This window comes from Drosophila arizonae, chromosome X (genome assembly GCF_054131065.1).
Source record: "Drosophila arizonae isolate 15081-1271.41 chromosome X, UAZ_ARI_1.0, whole genome shotgun sequence".
Lineage (NCBI taxonomy): Eukaryota > Metazoa > Arthropoda > Insecta > Diptera > Drosophilidae > Drosophila > Drosophila arizonae.
Window position 1 is genome coordinate 10,116,373 of NC_142927.1, and position 18,572 is coordinate 10,134,944.

Here is an 18,572-nt window from a genome sequence, read left to right on the forward strand (position 1 = left end):
GAATATCGTGTAACATTGATAAGGATATGTGGCAGAATCTTCTATATGATGTAAGCTTATAAAATATCTGTACGTTACTGAAATATAAGGTAAAGGCGACATATCAGGTTGAATAAGAATTTCATGTTTTCATGCAAATTCCAATGGTATGCTGCGGCAGCTGTCTGTTTGAATATTGACCATCTCTAATCTCGTGTGTAACCAAAAATCGGTTTACGGCTATCGAATATATTTATTCATAGACATGTTGATATGTCGAAAAGAATGTTGCAGACATAAATATTATCGATAAGGTTTGCCAACAATATATACCCAATTAAAAGCGAACATAAAAGCTATTCCTCAAAATCTTGAATGAATCTCGTACTAAAAATATTTGATTTATAAATAAAATTTCATTGCTTAGCTACAAATAATTATTTTACAAATGTTTCAGAATAATTGTTATTTCAAAATAAAGTGAACACAAAAGTATCGCAACGTACACGCTATCGATAGCATATCGATGTACTTACCCGCGTGCAAAAGTCATCGTAGTGTGATCTAAACGTGTTTTGCTTTTAACAATTACAAATAAAGTACGCGGTATGCAAAAACAAAAGCCTCGAGGTCCTGGAAAGCCAGGATCGCGTGCGCCATCCAAGCCGGGCGACAGCCAAAGACCCAACAACAAGCAACACAATCAGAAACGCGCTAAGGAGCTGTCTCGCTCTAAGTTGGCCGCAACCGAAACTGAAATCCAAGAGCTGCGAGCCAAATATAATGAAATCGACCCAGAGACGATTAAAACATTCGCCCAGTTTCCCCTGTCACAGAAAACACAAAAAGCTTTATCCGAGGCCAAGTACACAACGCCCACTGAGGTGCAACGTCTAAGTATAGGACACGCGCTCCAAGGCAAAGATGTACTTGGAGCTGCTATCACGGGCAGCGGCAAAACTTTGGCCTTTCTTATACCCGTAAGTGAAGATTGACCAAGAAGACTACAGATTATTATCATATGTACTCCATAATATAACAAAACTATTCTTGTAGGTTCTGGAACATTTGTATATGAATAAATGGTCCCGTACGGATGGAGTTGGAGCTATTATCATCTCACCAACTCGTGAGCTAGCTTATCAAATTTTCGAAACACTAAAGAAAATCGGCAAGTATCATGATTTCTCTGCGGGTCTCATTATTGGCGGCAAGAATCTAAAATTTGAACGCACGCGCATGGATCAATGCAATATATTGATATGCACACCAGGCCGATTACTCCAACACATGGACGAAAATCCCCTGTTTAATGCAACAACAATGGAAGTGTTGGTACTGGATGAGGCTGATCGCTGCCTGGACATGGGCTTCCAGAAAACGCTCAATTCCATAATCGAAAACTTTCCGCCAGATCGTCAAACTTTACTGTTTTCGGCAACGCAAACCAATACAGTGGAAGATCTGGCAAGACTCAACCTAAAAGATCCAGTATACGTGGGCTATGGTACAGCCAAGTCCGTAGACACAAAACCATCTGGATCTACAGCAGTGCTAGCCTTGCCGGAACTGCTGCAGCAGAGCTATGTGGTTCTACCGCTGGAGGAGAAGATAACTATGCTCTGGTCATTCATTAAGAATCATCTAAAGCAGAAGATCATTGTCTTTGTTGCCAGCTGCAAGCAGGCAAAGTATTTGTATGAGATATTTTGTAAATTGCGTCCAGGCGTTGGTTTGCTAGCTCTTTATGGGACCTTGCATCAGGATCGTCGCATTGCCATCTATGAGGATTTCCTGCGCAAGAGCCATGTGGTCATGTTTGCCACAGATGTGGCTTCGCGTGGCCTTGACTTCCCCTCTGTCAACTGGGTGCTGCAATTGGATTGTCCAGAAGATGTCCCGCAATATATCCATCGAGCGGGTCGCTCGGCACGCAACAAAAGCCGAGGCGAATGCCTTTTGGTGTTGACGCCCAGCGAAGAAGAGTACATGATTGCTGCTCTAAAGGAACGGCTCAATCTCGACATACGCGCTGTCCACATTGATCCCAAGAAACTATTTTCGCCACGCGTCAAAATCGAAGCGTTTCTCGCACAATTTCCCGAATTGCGGGCCTCAGCCCAACGTGCCTTCCTCTCGTATCTAAAGTCTGTGTTCCTTATGCGCAATAAGCGACTGTTTAATGTGCTTAGCCTTGACCTGGATGCCTATGCCCAGTCCCTGGGTTTGGCTGTCACGCCTCGAGTGCCCTTCATCGAGAAGCTGAAGTGGCGACAGAAGCAACAGAACCAGCCGGAGCAGCAAACAAATAAAACAACAGGCTTTGGTCACGACAACGATGATGAGGATGGGTCAGGGGAGGATGAGGATGACTTCATAAAGATCAAGCGGCGCGATCATGATGTGGAAGGCGATGCCACTGAATTAGAGCAGCAAGTGGGCGAGGAGTCAGAGGAGCCGCTTGTAGTGCCCAAGCGTGAGAAGCTTGTGACCAAAGCGGCGCTGGCTAAGAAGGCGATCAAAAAGAATCTACAGATCAATTCAAAGGTGAAATTCGATGAGGATGGCGAAACGCTTGCCGATGAGCGCAATCAAATGAAGGCGCTGACAGCCAGGCAACAGAAGCAACAACAACAGCAAAAGGATGACGATGGCGGTATCAATCTGATGCTCTCCAAGGCGCTGCTCAACGAGGAGGATCAATACGATAAGCAGCGTTTCCGTGAGCTCGTAAAGAAACGTCATAAGCTGCAGCGCGAAAAACTGCGCAAGAAGGCAGAGCAGCAGCAGAGCGACGACGATGAGGAGCAGGACGAAGATGAAGCACAACAGTTGGATATGGATAGCGAGAGTGAGCAGTCGGTGGACTTGTCCTGGCTGCCAGATCCTGATAAGATATATAAAAAGAGAAACGAGAAGGATGAGAATGAGGAGGAGGAGAAGGAGGATGCACACCAGAATGATGAAGAAGATGAAGATGAAGATGACGATGATGATGATGATGATGATGATGATGAGCCTGTCTTTAAGAAGTCTAGAATAACTGATAAGCTAACGCTTATGGATACAGAAGCCATAGCAGCCAATTTGCTGGCCAGCTAAGGCAGATGTCAGGAGCAAGCAAATGATGAAGAACAGCAGCTGGAGCATTCTTATAGGAAAGAGAAGGAGAGCATTACGTTACCAAATCCAATTCCAATCCCATCTGTGCTCGCCAGCTGCTAGTAGCTTCATTGTGTAGCCCAATCCTTAGCGTAATAATACTTATTTTAATACGAAAATAAAGAAACAACAAAATGTAAATGCTTCACAAGTATTTGGAAAATGCCCACAAATTTATTTATTCATGTTTCTTTTTTTTTTCTCTCTTTTGCACTCCATATCCTGACATATATAGCTGCATACACACATATGTATATATAATATATATATTTATACATATATGGGGAGCGCTGGGTTTCGAGGGAGGGGGCGTGGCTAGGATTTTGTTTTCGTTTTATGGGGGGCATAAAATTTGCTTTTAAAAATATTACACATCACGTCGAATTACATTTGTTTTTTTGTTTTGAGACATTTGCATTTTTTTTTCGTTTTTTTTTTGTTTGTTTTTTTTTTAGGCGTATATATAAATAAATGCACACAGACATATATATGAATCCATATACACATATATATATGTATATATGCATGCACAAATCGTGTACAAATAATGCAATAGACACACATATCTATACAAATTATACTATATATTGGTTATTTTGTTCTGTTTTTCGTTTTTTTTTGTTTTACTTTTTTGTTTCTCATTCTCTGCTCTCTGTTTTCGCGTTTGTTGTCATTTTTCATTAATTTTGTTTTGTTTTTTCTTTCGCTTTAAGTTTGAGGTCCGTTCCAGACACAAGATACACAATTATATAATTATATATATACATATATATGTTTATACACACATATATGCATATGTATATGTATATATATATATATATATAATAAGTTTTTATAAAAAATTAATGCTCAATTACAAGGAATAACACTTATGCTTACGTTGTCTAGATTTCGTTTTTTGTTTTTATTTTTATTTAATTTAAAATACATATAAATACATACATAGAATGTATATATATATATATATATGTAAGTAGAGCACACATTTATATAATAGCTGAGAGCTAAGAGACAAAGAATTTTTAATTATTTTTCGTTTTTACTTGCAATATTGATCCTGTGAGATGGGGTCGGGGGTGGAGGAGGCGGTGTCGGAGCAGGGGCCGAGGGGTCGTTAATAGGTTAATATTATCATATAATTTAGCGCTAATACTTAATACATTTTCATCTTTTAGACACAATTCAATACATATGCATACATACATATATATTTAGAGATTCTTATTCGTTTAAATACATATAGAAGAAACAAGCATGCATTCATTCACTCCATCTCTCTCATACTCCCTTTCGAGAGATACGCATTCATTCGCACTCACTCACTCTGCAAGGAGTGAGACCGATCACGCACTACCCTTCTCGCTCTGTCTCATACACAATACACATAGAGATTCAAATTTGTAGTAGTTGAAATTGTTGTTTTGCTTCCTTTTGTTTTTAATATTTGTTTGTTTTCTTTTTTTTTTTCGTTAGCTCAAGTTGCCTCTGCTTCTGCTTCATGTCTCAACACCCATATATGTATTTAAATATTTATATATATATAAATATCTAAATACATATACACATTTTTTTCCTTTTTTATAACATACATTTTAACATACAATACACAATTAATAATTTTTTATATGCAAGATTCTATGCAGACATATGTGTATACATAGATATACATACACACACTTATACACATATACATGTATATATATCGTTATATATAATAATAGATCGGGCGCAAAAAACCCTATGCGTTTACACATATCACGGAAACACAACAAAGCCATTAATACAAAATATATATAATTCTCATATATAAATATATATATGAATACATATATATATGTATATATACATACATATACATGTATATACATATATATTCACATACACATATAAAATAAATATAGCCTACTTAACTAATTGGTTTATACTTTTTATACCAAATACTTTACACGCACGCACACATATACACATTTAAATGGTGTGAGCATACACATATATCTATACATATATATATGTATGCATATATAAATATATAAATTGGAGTATATATATATATATATGTATGCATTTTCATACTGTTGCGTTTACAAAAATTTGACATTTTCTTCTTTCGCGACTTTTGCTGCCTGCTTTGACATTACACACATATATTTTTTGTTCTGTTCTATGTTTTGTTTTTCTCTTTTTTGATGATCTTTAAATCGATCGATGGGTTCTCTTCAAAGCCTGTCTCTATATATAGAACTGCTCTACTGCTGCTTCATCTTCATCATCTTTTGTGCATCCGTTTTAAACCATAACGAAGGCATCTTTGCCACAGAATAGATATGGAAATTGATCGATCATCGTCTGAACAATGTCCTCGAGATATGGACGCAACTGTTCAAAATGGCCCATATCCGTAAAATCAATGGGTATCAATGTGGGCCACCAGCAAATTGCCAAATTTTTGCTATCCATGCTATTTAGCTTCGAGTTGTCCGAGACGCTGCAATAATAAAGAGAAACACATCAGAAATCCATAATAGAATCTTTATAAAGGCATCGTGACTTACTGCACAAAGTGCTGGAATATGTATTTGAGAATGGCGAAATTGATGGGTGGTAGTTTTTGTAGCAAGGACTTTAAAGCTATCAAACGGCAGCTGCGATCCGTTTTCACCTCAACATTCAGCTTGGAGGAGCCAACACCACGAGAGCCTGGAGAAATTAAATTATAGATAAAACATATTCATATTTCGATTCAAGGGCTGCTAGACTGACCGGCAATTTCCTCCAACTCCTTGATAATATCCTTGCTGAACAGCGGTGGTAAGCGCTTCGAAAAGAAGTCCTTGAGCGCGGTGGCCACCGCATTTACCGGTATATCCAACACATCAATAATTGTATTGGTATCTAACATCAAGAATAATATACATTAGCTTCTCAGTATTTATATATAAATATATTTAATCCTTTTACCATCTTCAAAACGCTGGAATAGCATGTCGACATGTGCTCGACTGCCTGGCACACGATAGATGCCCTCGGAATCGAGTCCTTCCTTCTCAATGAATTCAACGCATTTGATCAGGAATATGGGTATCTCGTCCTTATCGGATGTGATCATTAGCTTGCCAAATTGGGCTTCAGTTGTTTCGGTTAGTCCTTTGGCATTCTGTTTGAGCTTACGCTTGAGCTTCTTCTCCTGCTCTTTCTCCTTCTCCTGCAGCTTGCGCAGTCGTGCCTGCTCCTCCTTGATGCGTCGCTTCTCCAGCTTCTCGAAATCCTTTAAGCATTTCGCATTCATATTGTATTCGGGCAAATTCTCAGCACCAAATATACTGACTGCAGTTAGTTCCGGCACCATGGAATACTAAGCGAATCGGAATTTATATAGATATAGTATATATTCGATTAGGCAAATCATTGAGTAGTCTTACCTCTGGCGATTTGTCGCTTTTCATGAATTCGGGTACCCCACTAGAATCGGCTTTTTCTAAAAGCAGAAACATGGGTTAATATACAGAGTCTTACAATGGTTAAGGTCAATGTTAACCGACTACTAGTTGAAGCATAATTCTGAACTGAAGAAACTAAGCCCATAAAAAGTCTCATACATGTTAACATGTTTACATTTAAGATACAAAAATAAAGTAAATTCCAAGGCAACTAAATAATACACACACACACACACACATAGACCATGCTTACATAGTGTTATAGGGCGCATGTTAATAATATACTTATTCTTAAAGACTTCTAAAAATTGTTAGTTGTTTTAGCATTTGCCTGAACCGAAGTGCAACTCGAAAAAGAAATGCAAATAATAAAGCACGACACATACTTTTCTCACCTGCAGCCGCAGCAGCGGCCATACGCTGATAGTGTAACGGTATCTCCGGTGGACTGACATACGCACCAAATGGTGGCACACGTGGCGTCTGCACCGGTATGGCCACCTTCTTCTTCTTGTTCTTCTTGGTGGTGGTGCCGGCCTTTTTGTTGGCCTTGTAGTAGGCATTCTGTTGACGTACGCGGCGCTCCGTTGAACTGGCGCAACTATCCGACTCGGTGCAGTCTGCTGGAGAAAGAAGAAGGTAGAGAATGCATTAGATTCAAGTTCGCATTATGGTTTCTATCCCATATTTTCATATAAAATAGGTGTTTTAGTCTATATATATATATGTATATATATACATTTCTCAACTAAAGCAACATAATCTATTGTAGAGACACTGATTAGAGCCCCAAATCGAATCGTTTTTACAGTATAGAATTTACAGCTCATGCACTTGACTTATTAAGAACATATAATCGTATCCTTCAGAGACCCACTACTGGACAGACAAATAAATCCCTTACATCGTCAGTTAATTAGCGTCGTTAGGGGTGTGGTAACAAGTTACGCCCGTATACAATGTTCTACAGGGTATCAGTTAAACCTTATTACAATGTACCGGTGGCAGTAGTTCTTCTTTTTTTCTTCATCTTCTTCCTCCTCCTCTATATCTTCTTCTTAAACGCACCTTCATTTTCATAAATTTGCTCGTATTCGGCAAGCTCCTCGGAGTCCTCATCCTCGCCATCGAGTTGAGCATGATCATAGCGCTTGGCATCCTTGTCACCACCGGGTTCACAACCAGCCAAATAGGATTCTCCCATGCTGCCGCTGCTGGTGAAATTCATTTTGGCGACGGCATCGCTAACAAGCTGAAAGTTCTTCATATTCAGCTTGCCCGGTTGCTGTGTGGGTAGCGTGAAAGTTGAAGAGCTCATGGCACAGTTACGACTGGGCGCTTCACCCACCTTCAACGTTTGGCTGGGTCCTTTGGGCCGTATCTTATTCAAGTTGGAATCGATATGCCGCCTGCCTGTGGTATACGCATGCGTTGAGCCGCTAAAATTATTCCAGATGGAGTTCTTGTTTGCATTGCGACGTGCATCGCTTTTATCGTCCAGCCATTCTGTAAATTATGCAAACCATTTTTGTAAAGTTTTTTTTTCTGGTAAAATAATGTTAACATTAAGGTAAAGCTAAAAGGCGAGCGAGGCAGAAATTTACAGAGCTCTCTAAAGCCTGTATTTAGGGAATTGGGGATCACTAAAGATCGTGCAAAAGATTTTCATTTATTTACTTTTTATTTTTATTTATTTTTTGCTTGTTTTTATTTCTTTCAATTTCGATTAACTTCAACGTTCAATAGCGAATCGTGATCTACATATGTAGATCGTGCTGTTTATTCACGAGTTCGGTCATGAACGATACATTCCGATCGATAGTTAGTCGTGCATTTCATCGATACATTCTAACTGGTCATTGCTTAAACAACGAACACTAGCGCCTATTATTCGTATTGGTCATTCAGTTTTCGTTCATGAACAATTAAGCAATCCAATGGAATGTATAGTTCATGAACAAGCAAAAACAAAACAACAAATTATAATAATAAAATTTATGTACATATATCATTCATGACGTGAGTGAACTTGATTGTTTATTGATCTACTGAATAAGTGTAGCAGCTCATTTGAATGAGCCGTTTAAAAGTATTGGAACATTTAGTTAACCTGCGTCGTGGGTGGCCAATGAATCCTTTGACCCGCTGACATCCGCTGCTTATGAAATGCATGAGTAGAACAAAGAAATGCCCAAATAAGGCACGAAAGAAAAGGAAAATGGAAAAAACAACAAGAACAACGAAAATATAATATGCATCAAATGGCAGTAGTTAGAGCATGGTTTTCTTTTTCTTTTTTTTTAATTCAGCTAAGTTGAAATGGAATCAAAAGAAAATAAAATAAAATTGGAAACTATTGTTAATGTACGCAATATAAAGAAAAACTATATACAATTGAGGCCAAATAAAAATGTGGTAGTGTATTATATATATGCATACATATATATATATATATATATTCTTATGGATACTATATAATAGCTGCATAAGGTGAGAAAGGGGCAAAAGAAAACAAAGAAAAGCAAAGTTCGATCGAAGCCGAAGCTTGAATACCCTTACAGAAAGCATTTAAAAAACATATACCAAAATTATTTACAAAATTTGCATCTTCTCTATATATGTATGTGTTATTTACATCAATTTAAATATCTTTTAAATAGCTTTTTAATTTAGTCTAAATTTGCTTGGAATCAGACAAACTAAACAGCCTAATAATATAACTGAGAATAATCAGCTTTAGCTTTCTGTAAGTGCATTAAATGTTGATTAAATGAATGAAATTGTGGTTATGCGGGGTTTCTGTTTTTTTTTTTTTTTTTTTTTTTTTTTCAGATATATATAAATATGATGATATATAAAGATGATGATGAGGTATTTGTACAAATCGAGCATATGAATGGGTTAAGTCGGGGCTGTGGTGTGGTGTAGAGGGTGGCGGTTGGGGTCGGTCGACTTGGGTAGAATATTATTATGAATGAGCAAACAACATTTACAGTTTACGTCTTGGCTGTAAAACGAAGACCAAAACGAGTAGAAGCACAAACAAAACGAACAAAAGGAACAGAAAGAAAATGACTATAACAAAGAATGAAACTAATAAGAAGTAAAACCGAAGTAAAATTTGTGATGCATATTACGATATCATACGATATAAACGAGTATATAAGAAAATATTCAATTAGTTAGATTACATGTTATCTCTTCCAAACTTGATTCTGAAGCCGAAACGAATTGACTCTTATATGTGCATGTAATGAGCTGATGATCTGGAGGGGCTGGCTCTGGAGGAGTTGTTGGAGGAGGGAATATCTGGAATCCTGTTTTTTTTTTTCGATATATTTTCGATATTTTTTTATATTTTGTAGTATATATAATAGTTATTTTGATATGCAATAGGCAATAACAACAACGAATACACACACACACACAGAGATAAGTCGATTAAAAAAAAAAAAAAAAAAAAGTTATGATTAATCATTAATAATATATATGGTAATCATTATATATATATGTGTATATATATAGAGAGAGAAAGAGAGTATTACATTGAGTATTTTTATGGTTTGTATGTAAAAATATATTTGGGATCAGGGTCTTTCAGAAAATATTTATAATCAATGAGAAAAAATCTGTATACCCTGTAAATAAACAGTTGGTTTCGGTTTATAGCCAAAAACAAAACCTGTGAATATATAGAGCCTAACTGTCCAAGTCAATAAAAAAAAACTGATTTTACGGCATATTATAAGTCAAATTAAACAAATTGCTTCAGCTACTAGTTCGTTGATTAGAACTTTCAAAACATTGCAGGGTATAAAGCAGATACCTGTTAAACTTTATAACTCATTTACTGCCGCAGTTAGTTAAGGACGTTTACAGGGTATCAGTGTATCGTAACCAATCTTTCAGTGTCCGAAGCAAAGAAACAATTCTAAAAGCTAATACTGTCAAAGTGGAGTCTGCAGATTTCAAGGAACGGCTTTTACACAGTATTTTCTGTATGCCATGTGAACGTTTTGGGACTTAAACTGTAAAGTCGTGCTTTGTTCATGTGATATTTCATCATTCTTTTACTGTCCATGCCAGCCCGTTAAGTATCTTTGTTTACAGGGTATCAGATTGTAAGTGAGACTCACAATGCATGAGCTGTAAATGTCGCATATATACGACATACATGTTTATATACATATGCTGACTGATTGGATTGGATATTGTATTTCATATGATATGGATATGGATAGTTGGACTTATGTATAGATTATCTTAGAATATGTCTGTAGATAGTATTGAGTATATATACATATACACACATATATGTATACATGTATATATATATATAGTTAAATTTTGTAGTGTATTAAATAACTGTTGGGCCAACTTACTTTGATGCAGGTGTTTGGGTTTTTCGTTGTTGTCATCATAGATTTCATCTAGTGATATATCTCTTTCTTCTACAAAATGAAATATTATAAGAGTGTGTTATAAGAGTGGATAACGTGAAACTAACCATTTAATGAGTTGAGAGATCGTGTAGGAAGCATTTCATAATTCTCACTACCTGAACCATCGGTGCCCAGTGTATTCGATAGCATATAGCTTTCATGTCTGGGCGGTGGGCGTGGCATTTGATTAACCGAATTCTCAAGCGTACCCTCGCCCGAATCTAAAGTAATTGACTCCTCCACATGCAGATTCTCAACCTCGTATTTGTTATCCCATGCGATCTTCAAGAATGGATTGTAGAAGGCGACTAAATAAATGACAGAGATAGAGAGATTGAATTAACTGCAGTCAAAATTATTAATTTTCGTCCCTATAGACACATACACTTGACATATTGATCCGCTGAGAAGGTCATGAAGCTGCCCTTGTAGCGATCGGCCAACGCATTACCCTCGGTAATGAGAAACTGACAGATCTCATTATTAAAGAAAGCATTAACACCGCCACTCTCCGTCACAGCGACTAATTGCAATGGAATGTTTGCATTCTGTGCAGCCAAAATGCTATGGAAATTCAAACAATATAAATGAGGATTATATACAATATGTTCTATAACTATATATTACTTGAGATTGGCCAGCGATGAGCGTCGTTTTGCCGAATAGATGTATATATAGCCATGGATAAGTTCATCCCGATATTGATTGGTGCCATGGTACGAAGATAAAATAAATTCCACACGCCGTTTGGCATCACCAATGAAGACATCGACAATGATGCAGTGCTCATTGGCTTTGACCAGCGTCGATTCGGCTAACAGTGGCTGGACAATGTTTTCGATATCATATTGATCGCCGCAATAGATGCAGACAAGTATGCGTAGATCGGTATGATTGGACGATGGATATGGTTCATAGCTTTTCATTTCGCTTAGCTTCAATGAGAGTATAACTATATTGAGTATATCGTAAACGTATTTCTGATGATTCTGCGTATGATCTATGAAATCGCAATGCAACATTTCGGATAGACGCATGCCCTCGCTGCGCAAATATTCAACTTCATTCTCTTTCAGATCTTGCGGTTGATAGACTAAAACAATTGGCAAATTCTCGAATTTATCTTCCAGCTCTAAATTGCATAAGAGTGTGCGTTCTAAATTATCCTTGAGCGTTTCAAACGATTGCTGATTTGAGTAAACACAAATGAGACCTACAAAGATATGGATATAAAGAGATATAAATAAGTATAATTATTTTTACTATTTTTTTTTTTTTAGTTTGTCTTACCACTAGAGTAGACATCGATGGCTTTAAATGCCTCCATATCGCCATTGGCAATGCGATAATTGAGATAATATGTTTGGTTCTCATAGATATATTCACCCTTGCTACCCGTACATATGCGAATATCGTTCAGTAAATCGCTGGCCAAATGCTCGGAGCCGACAATTAACAGATTCAATGTACGCTCGGAGCCATTGCCAGTGGTTTTCCAGCCGCCACCGCCACCACCAACATTACCGCCCATCTTATGATTGGTCGCTGACTTATCAGCGAGCACCTCCTCAATCAGATTGTCCACACAATTGTTGAAGAACGGACAATGATCCCTAATGGGGCAGTGGATGAAGCGTAAATGTTGCACCAACATCACGCGTCGCTCCTGATCCAAACGATCCAACATTTTGTAGCGCGAATCCTCCTGAATAACATCGGTTATCTGTCTAACATCCTCCTGTGTGATGATGTCCACATTCTTGAATTGGAGAAAATATTGCGCATGCTCCAGCAGCAGCTCAACAAAATTCTGTTTACTCTTCTCAATAATCTCGTCCTGATGTATATCATAGATCTGTTGGCAGTCGTGTTCGGATAACGCCTCGAAGCACTCACGGCCCATGAACAGGACACGCACCTCCGACAATTGTTTTCCGGGCGTCACAAAGCCAGATTCCTCCAGCAGCATCTTGAACTGTTGCTTCCAACTGCAATGTCAAATGATTTGTCTATTAGTTGTGGGCTAGATAAACTATGGTATTCAAAGTCTTTGTATATTTATCTATAATTGACTAAAAAGTTGTATGTATTTTCTATAATCAGGGATCAATGGTATGAAACCTTAGAAAGGCTATAACTATCAAGAGCTAGACATTAGGAAAGAGCTGTGCTCCTTTGATAATCAAGACTGCCTGCTCGTTTCTCTAGCTACAATATGGGTACTATCCCAATTTGAATCAGAATAAGTAAAGTAATTTTCCATATCTTACCCAATTTTCTTCTTGTCCTGCTGTACCGAATTCAAATAGTTACGAAATACGGTCTCTGCCTCATTCGTTTCCAGCACATCAAAAGGTATACGGGTCTCATCGTCTGGCACATCCATGTCGAGGAAGTCCGTCCAGCTGACTTGCGGAAACTCATAGAAATACTGATCGAATTCAATATGATTCTGTAAATAGTTGCGTGCACATTCCCAGGCATCATCATCGCTAATGTTCAATGCACTTATATCGGGCAATAGATATTCGAGTGCCAGTGCAAATTTGTCCAAATACTGATGCAGTTTCTTATTGAGATGATCGTCGCGCAGTTTCTTCATGTGACGACGGAATAGCTTCTGTCCGGCCTCGTGTCCGAATATGTTGAGGAACTCGTTCCATTCGCGGTACTGTGATAGCATCTTTGAGCCTTGTGACCACAATATATGATAATCGGTGATTTGATTTCGTATCAAGCGCGTTACGGCCTCCGATCGTATGTCGAGCAATTCTTTGCGCGACTTGGCCGATTCCTGATACGAAATGATCTTGACGCGATTCTTCACCTTGTCAATCATTTGGGCGAGCATCAGGAATGCCAAATCAATGTTGATGCTCTCATGTGCCGACGTCTCAATCAACTGCACCGTACTCTTGTAGTCCTTGCGTTGACTAATCTTTTCCGCCTCGCGCACATACAGCTCGTAGGCATCGTCATTCTTGGTAGTCACCAGGACAAGCGGCTTCTTGTTCTTCAATATATTCGCGATCGCATTCTGTACGAACTCCACTTGCTTCTCAACGCTACGATTTGGCACCGGACTCACATCGAACACAACGACAAAGCCATCGATACTCAAGCGTCCGTCGGGCATCACCTTTTGTTCGTACTCCTTTTCGATGCCCAGTTGATTTTTGCATATATACATCAGCTTCTCTGCCGAAAAGACCTTAGTCGCTGTGCAGCGTTTCAAATACGGATCCATTTTGCCGACTTTGAATGCTTGAAATGTCGAATCATCCATAAATTCTGTTTGTTCGATTATATTGAAATTGTATTCGACGCCCTCGTCCGTCGTCTTGCGCACCTCGCCCCAATAGAGAAAGTGATCATTATTCACAATGCGACCACTAAAATCACTTTGACTTAGCACTGATATGTGATCTATAAAATAATCATCGGCCATTGGCCGCATAAATCTGTTGCACAAACATGATTTACCAACGCCGACCTGGCCGCGATCCTTTTCGGTCCCGGATAGTCCAATGACCGAAATATTGAATTGACGCATCTTGTTGTTGTACCTGTAGATGGAGATGAAAGGATCATTAGATAAATACAACAAATTTATAGAGGATCCTGTTTAAATTTAACTTGGATCAAATCCAAATTTTAGAGCATTATAATTACATTTATGTTCGATGATCTCAGCTATTTGTAAAATATTTGTATTCTTTTCCAATTTTGTGGGAAGTGTTGGAGGGCTCCAAAATTCAAAATATCCAAACTCTCTTCATTCATCACAGTGAATTTATCCTACACATTACTGTGTTTGAAATCATTAGCTCCTGCAGTATTGAAAATCAAATCAAATGATCGATTATTTTCGTCAGGGAAATGGAATGAGCTATCGTAAAATAATAGGAAAATCGCACTCTCTCTCTCAATGCATATTTGAACAACATTCGATTGACCCAACTGATCAATAATATATTTTACAGGTTTGACACGTTGCCTTTTGACTGTTATATAACGCTATTATACAGTCTATATCCACAATCGGCTTAGCATTCATATAATAGTCTTCGTCTTATTCTGAGTCATATAATAGCTGAAACAAGTTTGCATTAGAAACCTTGAAAAACGTTTAATACATACAAATAATTCGATCCGTATGCTTGATATATAATATATTTACAGAATTGTATATATATGTATATACGATGCCGATTTTTCCTAATTAATGTTTATATACATATATAAACAATTTGTAAGTCTGTAAGCAACTTAACTCGAATTTTGTTGATTAAACAAGGGTAGTTTGCGAAGTTACAGGTAAAATTTAAAACAAAATTAGTTTACAAAGCTCAGTTTTCCGACTGAGCCCGTGTGATTAATCCAAACTTTAATCAAGCCAATAAGATTTAACAAGAATTACGATGGGAACTTTGGGAACTTAAATAGTTAATTCCCTTATAATATAACTACAATTAGTTGTATTTCCTAATGCAGTCATTAGACTATAGGTATATATTTGAATCAGCCCCATTTAAAGTAAACAAACAAACAAATGGTATTTTCACAACTTTTATCAATCACCAAGAATAGTTTATTCAAGAACTATGTTAGCCTTACAGCCAGTTTTCTATGGGTTCTTAAGACATTTCTATTCATAGAGCACTTTTCTTCTCAATTTATATTGGGGGACACAGAAACTGATAACGCCGAAATAACTTCGCGTATCGTCCCAGACAAATGACTGGCTAATGCGTGAATGAAAAGGTGTCGGCATGTTTGACCAGCTATTGCTTACAGGGTATACAAATTTCAAGGAAAGAAGGAAAATGAAAGAAAGGGAAAAAGTAACCGAAAGAACGACAACAACAAGAACAACAACTGCGGTAGGGAAGCACTTGGCTGAGGGGGCCTCCTCCATTGGGATACATCCACGACTGGACATCTCATACGCTAGAGAGCAGAGCAGAGCCGAGCCGAGCCAAGCTGAGCAGAGAGCCTGCGCTTAGCGGAGCGTACACACACAGCCGGCGCAGTCGAATGCAAATTGCCACCTGCCGCCCTCCTCCCTACTCCTCCCCCACATCGTCCTGCCACCTACTCGCTACAGCGGCAGCAAAAAAAAAAAACACATTTCCACAAATTCGAAATGACAAACATTTTGTGGTTAACTTTGCACACGCACGGACACACACACAAACACGCACCTTTAATTGAACATTATTTGAAATGTTTTTTTTTTTTTTAATAGATATTTTCGTTTCTGTTTGTAAAATTATATTTTAGTGTTCGCTCGAAAAGTTCTGCAACAAATTGAAAATCCTTTTGTGCCTGTTTCTGCTGTTGCCGCTGCTGCTGTTAGCTGCGCTGCTGCTGCTGCGACAAACGCAACTAAGCAAGAAACAGAGAGCAAATACTGATTTTACGAGAGCGAGCGCGCACAAGCGAGTATCCATGTTTGTGTGTGTTTGCGTGCGTGTGCGAGAGGGCGCGCGCGACTTTTGAGAGAGCAATACCAGCAGCAAGACAGTTATGTCAAATGTGGGTGGCGTATTGTTTTTGTTGTTGTTGTTGTTGTTGTTGTCTACACGTTTGCCCTGTGCATTTGTGGTCTTGTCGCCTGTTATCCTGTTCTCTCTGCTAACACATTTTGCAGCAATAGCATGTGCTCTCTTCAGTGTTCTGTGAATGAACACACACACACGCACAACAATTCTATAAGCAGTTGCAGTTAGCTGTGCTCGTGTGGGTGTGTACGCTTTTAATAAAAGCAACAAACACTCGAAACGTTAATTGAGTTTTCCGGCTTTACAAGAATTACACAAATATGCGAAACAGTTGCTGCTGCTGTGCGTTCTAAAGCCACGGCGTTGCCACCTTTTGCGCTCCATCTGCAAAAGAAGTGGCAAACACAAATGCAAACTGCAAGTGCAGCACGCAGAATCAAATGGTATTTTACGCAGAGGTTCCCAGCAACAGATTTCCTGTACAATATGTGTCTACATTCCCCGGTCTGCACAACAGGCAACAACAACAATAACAAAAGCAACAACTATACGATTAGTGGTGGACTCGAAACGGGTTTCTCTCCATCACAAGTCTGAGTTGGAAAACAATACACTAATTGAGACGATATGCATATCTTATCGATTGTATTAAATTTCATAACTTGTAATCTGCAATCCCATTTCCAATTTGGTATAACTATATCAAGCTGTTCTATTTATTTTGCTTTTGGGCTACGAATTTAATTGTCAATGTGGAGACGTAGATAACAAGAACACAAGCAACAATACGCACACGAAATATGAACACCCACACATGGTGCAGAGTCCTGCGTGTCACGTGAATAAACACGACTTTCACACAACACTATCAACGAAAACAGCAACAACAATGACGACGACCCTTGCACAAAACTCTCTGCCTCTCTTTCTGGTTTGTTGTTGTTGTCAATTGTCTAGCAAAGAGCGTCAAGCAGCAGGGGCGGTGGCGACTCTGTAAGGGGAATGTGGGAGGGCAGCAACTGCATGTGCAGCGAATGTTTAATGGATCCCAATCGGTTGCCAATTTTATAAACTTCATTGAGTTTTTAGCCAAGTTGTAGTAGTTCATGAATCGAGGGGGAATTAAGAAAAGGTGGTTGAAAGGGCAGGGCAGGGGTAAGGAATGGGGAAGTTCTGTGATTACCTGCAGTTGCGCACAAATAAGTGGACGGCTGGACAGCCAAAAGAAACGAACAAACACACACTCGATGGTCGTCGATTCAGCGTTTACCGATTCCCGATTCTGCTTTCGATTCCCGTTGTATGTTCGTTTATCTTGACTTTGTTTCGTGCATGTGAATGTGGATGCTGAGAATGGCATCCAACACACAAAAAAAAAGTCTTCTAATACTCCTTTGGCAGCAACAGCATCCACCAACACATACACAGAGAGGAAAATAGTTGGCAGTGAGAGAGGGAGAGGTCGGGAGAGAGTTGCACCGATTTAGTCAAGTTTACATGCACTGCAATTAGGCACTTGGAAATGTGCAACAAATTAGAGTTGTACACTTATTTGCTTTAATTATTTTCCAACCAGCCACAGCCAAAAGCAACAGCATTTTCACAAATACACATAAACTTACACACACACTTATAAAGTTACACACACTTACGCGCGCAGACCAAAAGAGCGAGCGTGTATACAAGACAATTACGAATCAGCATCGTAAAATACAACAAAAAAAAACGAAAAAAAAATTGGAAGCAGAGAGAGAGAAAGAAAACTTCCGACGCAAGTGAAAAATGTCGAGGCGTTTACGACTAACTTTTACTTGAATTTTATGCACAAACTGTATTAAACAATTACTCACAATTATTGCACTTGCACAGCTCCAATGCGTTTATTAAACGTTATAAAAATTAAGAAAATAAAACTATTTTTATATATTCCTCATCCGAGCTTCAATCTGCAAAACAATCTGAGCTACAAATTCAATCGATGGCAACTAAGCGATATCATCGATTGTCTTGAATTTGTGCTGCCCATCGATAACATTTCAAAGCTAACT

The 18,572-nt window shown here is 38.4% G+C and overlaps 2 protein-coding genes across 15 annotated transcripts; one reads left to right on the forward strand and one right to left on the reverse strand.

The window, feature by feature from the left end:
• Nucleotides 1–431: 431 nt before the first annotated feature.
• On the forward strand, nucleotides 432–3,295 carry LOC108618435 (putative ATP-dependent RNA helicase DDX10). Its single transcript, XM_018014450.2, has 2 exons — nucleotides 432–959; nucleotides 1,036–3,295. The coding sequence occupies exons 1-2, from the start codon at nucleotides 588–590 to the stop codon at nucleotides 3,079–3,081; spliced, it is 2,418 nt and encodes an 805-aa protein (XP_017869939.1). The 5' UTR covers nucleotides 432–587; the 3' UTR covers nucleotides 3,082–3,295.
• A 450-nt stretch (nucleotides 3,296–3,745) lies between these two features.
• RhoGAPp190 (Rho GTPase-activating protein 190) lies at nucleotides 3,746–18,517 on the reverse strand. Of its 14 annotated transcripts, XM_089473807.1 has the most exons (18): nucleotides 18,375–18,517; nucleotides 14,693–14,850; nucleotides 13,291–14,586; nucleotides 12,311–13,008; nucleotides 11,648–12,233; nucleotides 11,406–11,584; nucleotides 11,086–11,328; nucleotides 10,961–11,029; nucleotides 9,770–9,895; nucleotides 8,689–8,733; nucleotides 7,927–8,084; nucleotides 7,647–7,863; nucleotides 6,965–7,201; nucleotides 6,561–6,616; nucleotides 6,100–6,493; nucleotides 5,902–6,033; nucleotides 5,694–5,838; nucleotides 3,746–5,626 (listed from the first exon to the last, which is right to left on the reverse strand). In XM_089473807.1, coding segments are annotated over exons 2-18 (4,782 nt in total). In that variant the 5' UTR covers nucleotides 14,695–14,850; nucleotides 18,375–18,517; the 3' UTR covers nucleotides 3,746–5,427. The 14 variants fall into 14 exon arrangements, with proteins under 14 accessions (XP_089329933.1, XP_089329928.1, XP_089329929.1 ...); XM_089473802.1 differs by having other exon boundaries at nucleotides 6,965–7,198; nucleotides 7,647–8,084; XM_089473803.1 differs by having other exon boundaries at nucleotides 6,974–7,201; nucleotides 7,647–8,084.
• Nucleotides 18,518–18,572: the final 55 nt, after the last annotated feature.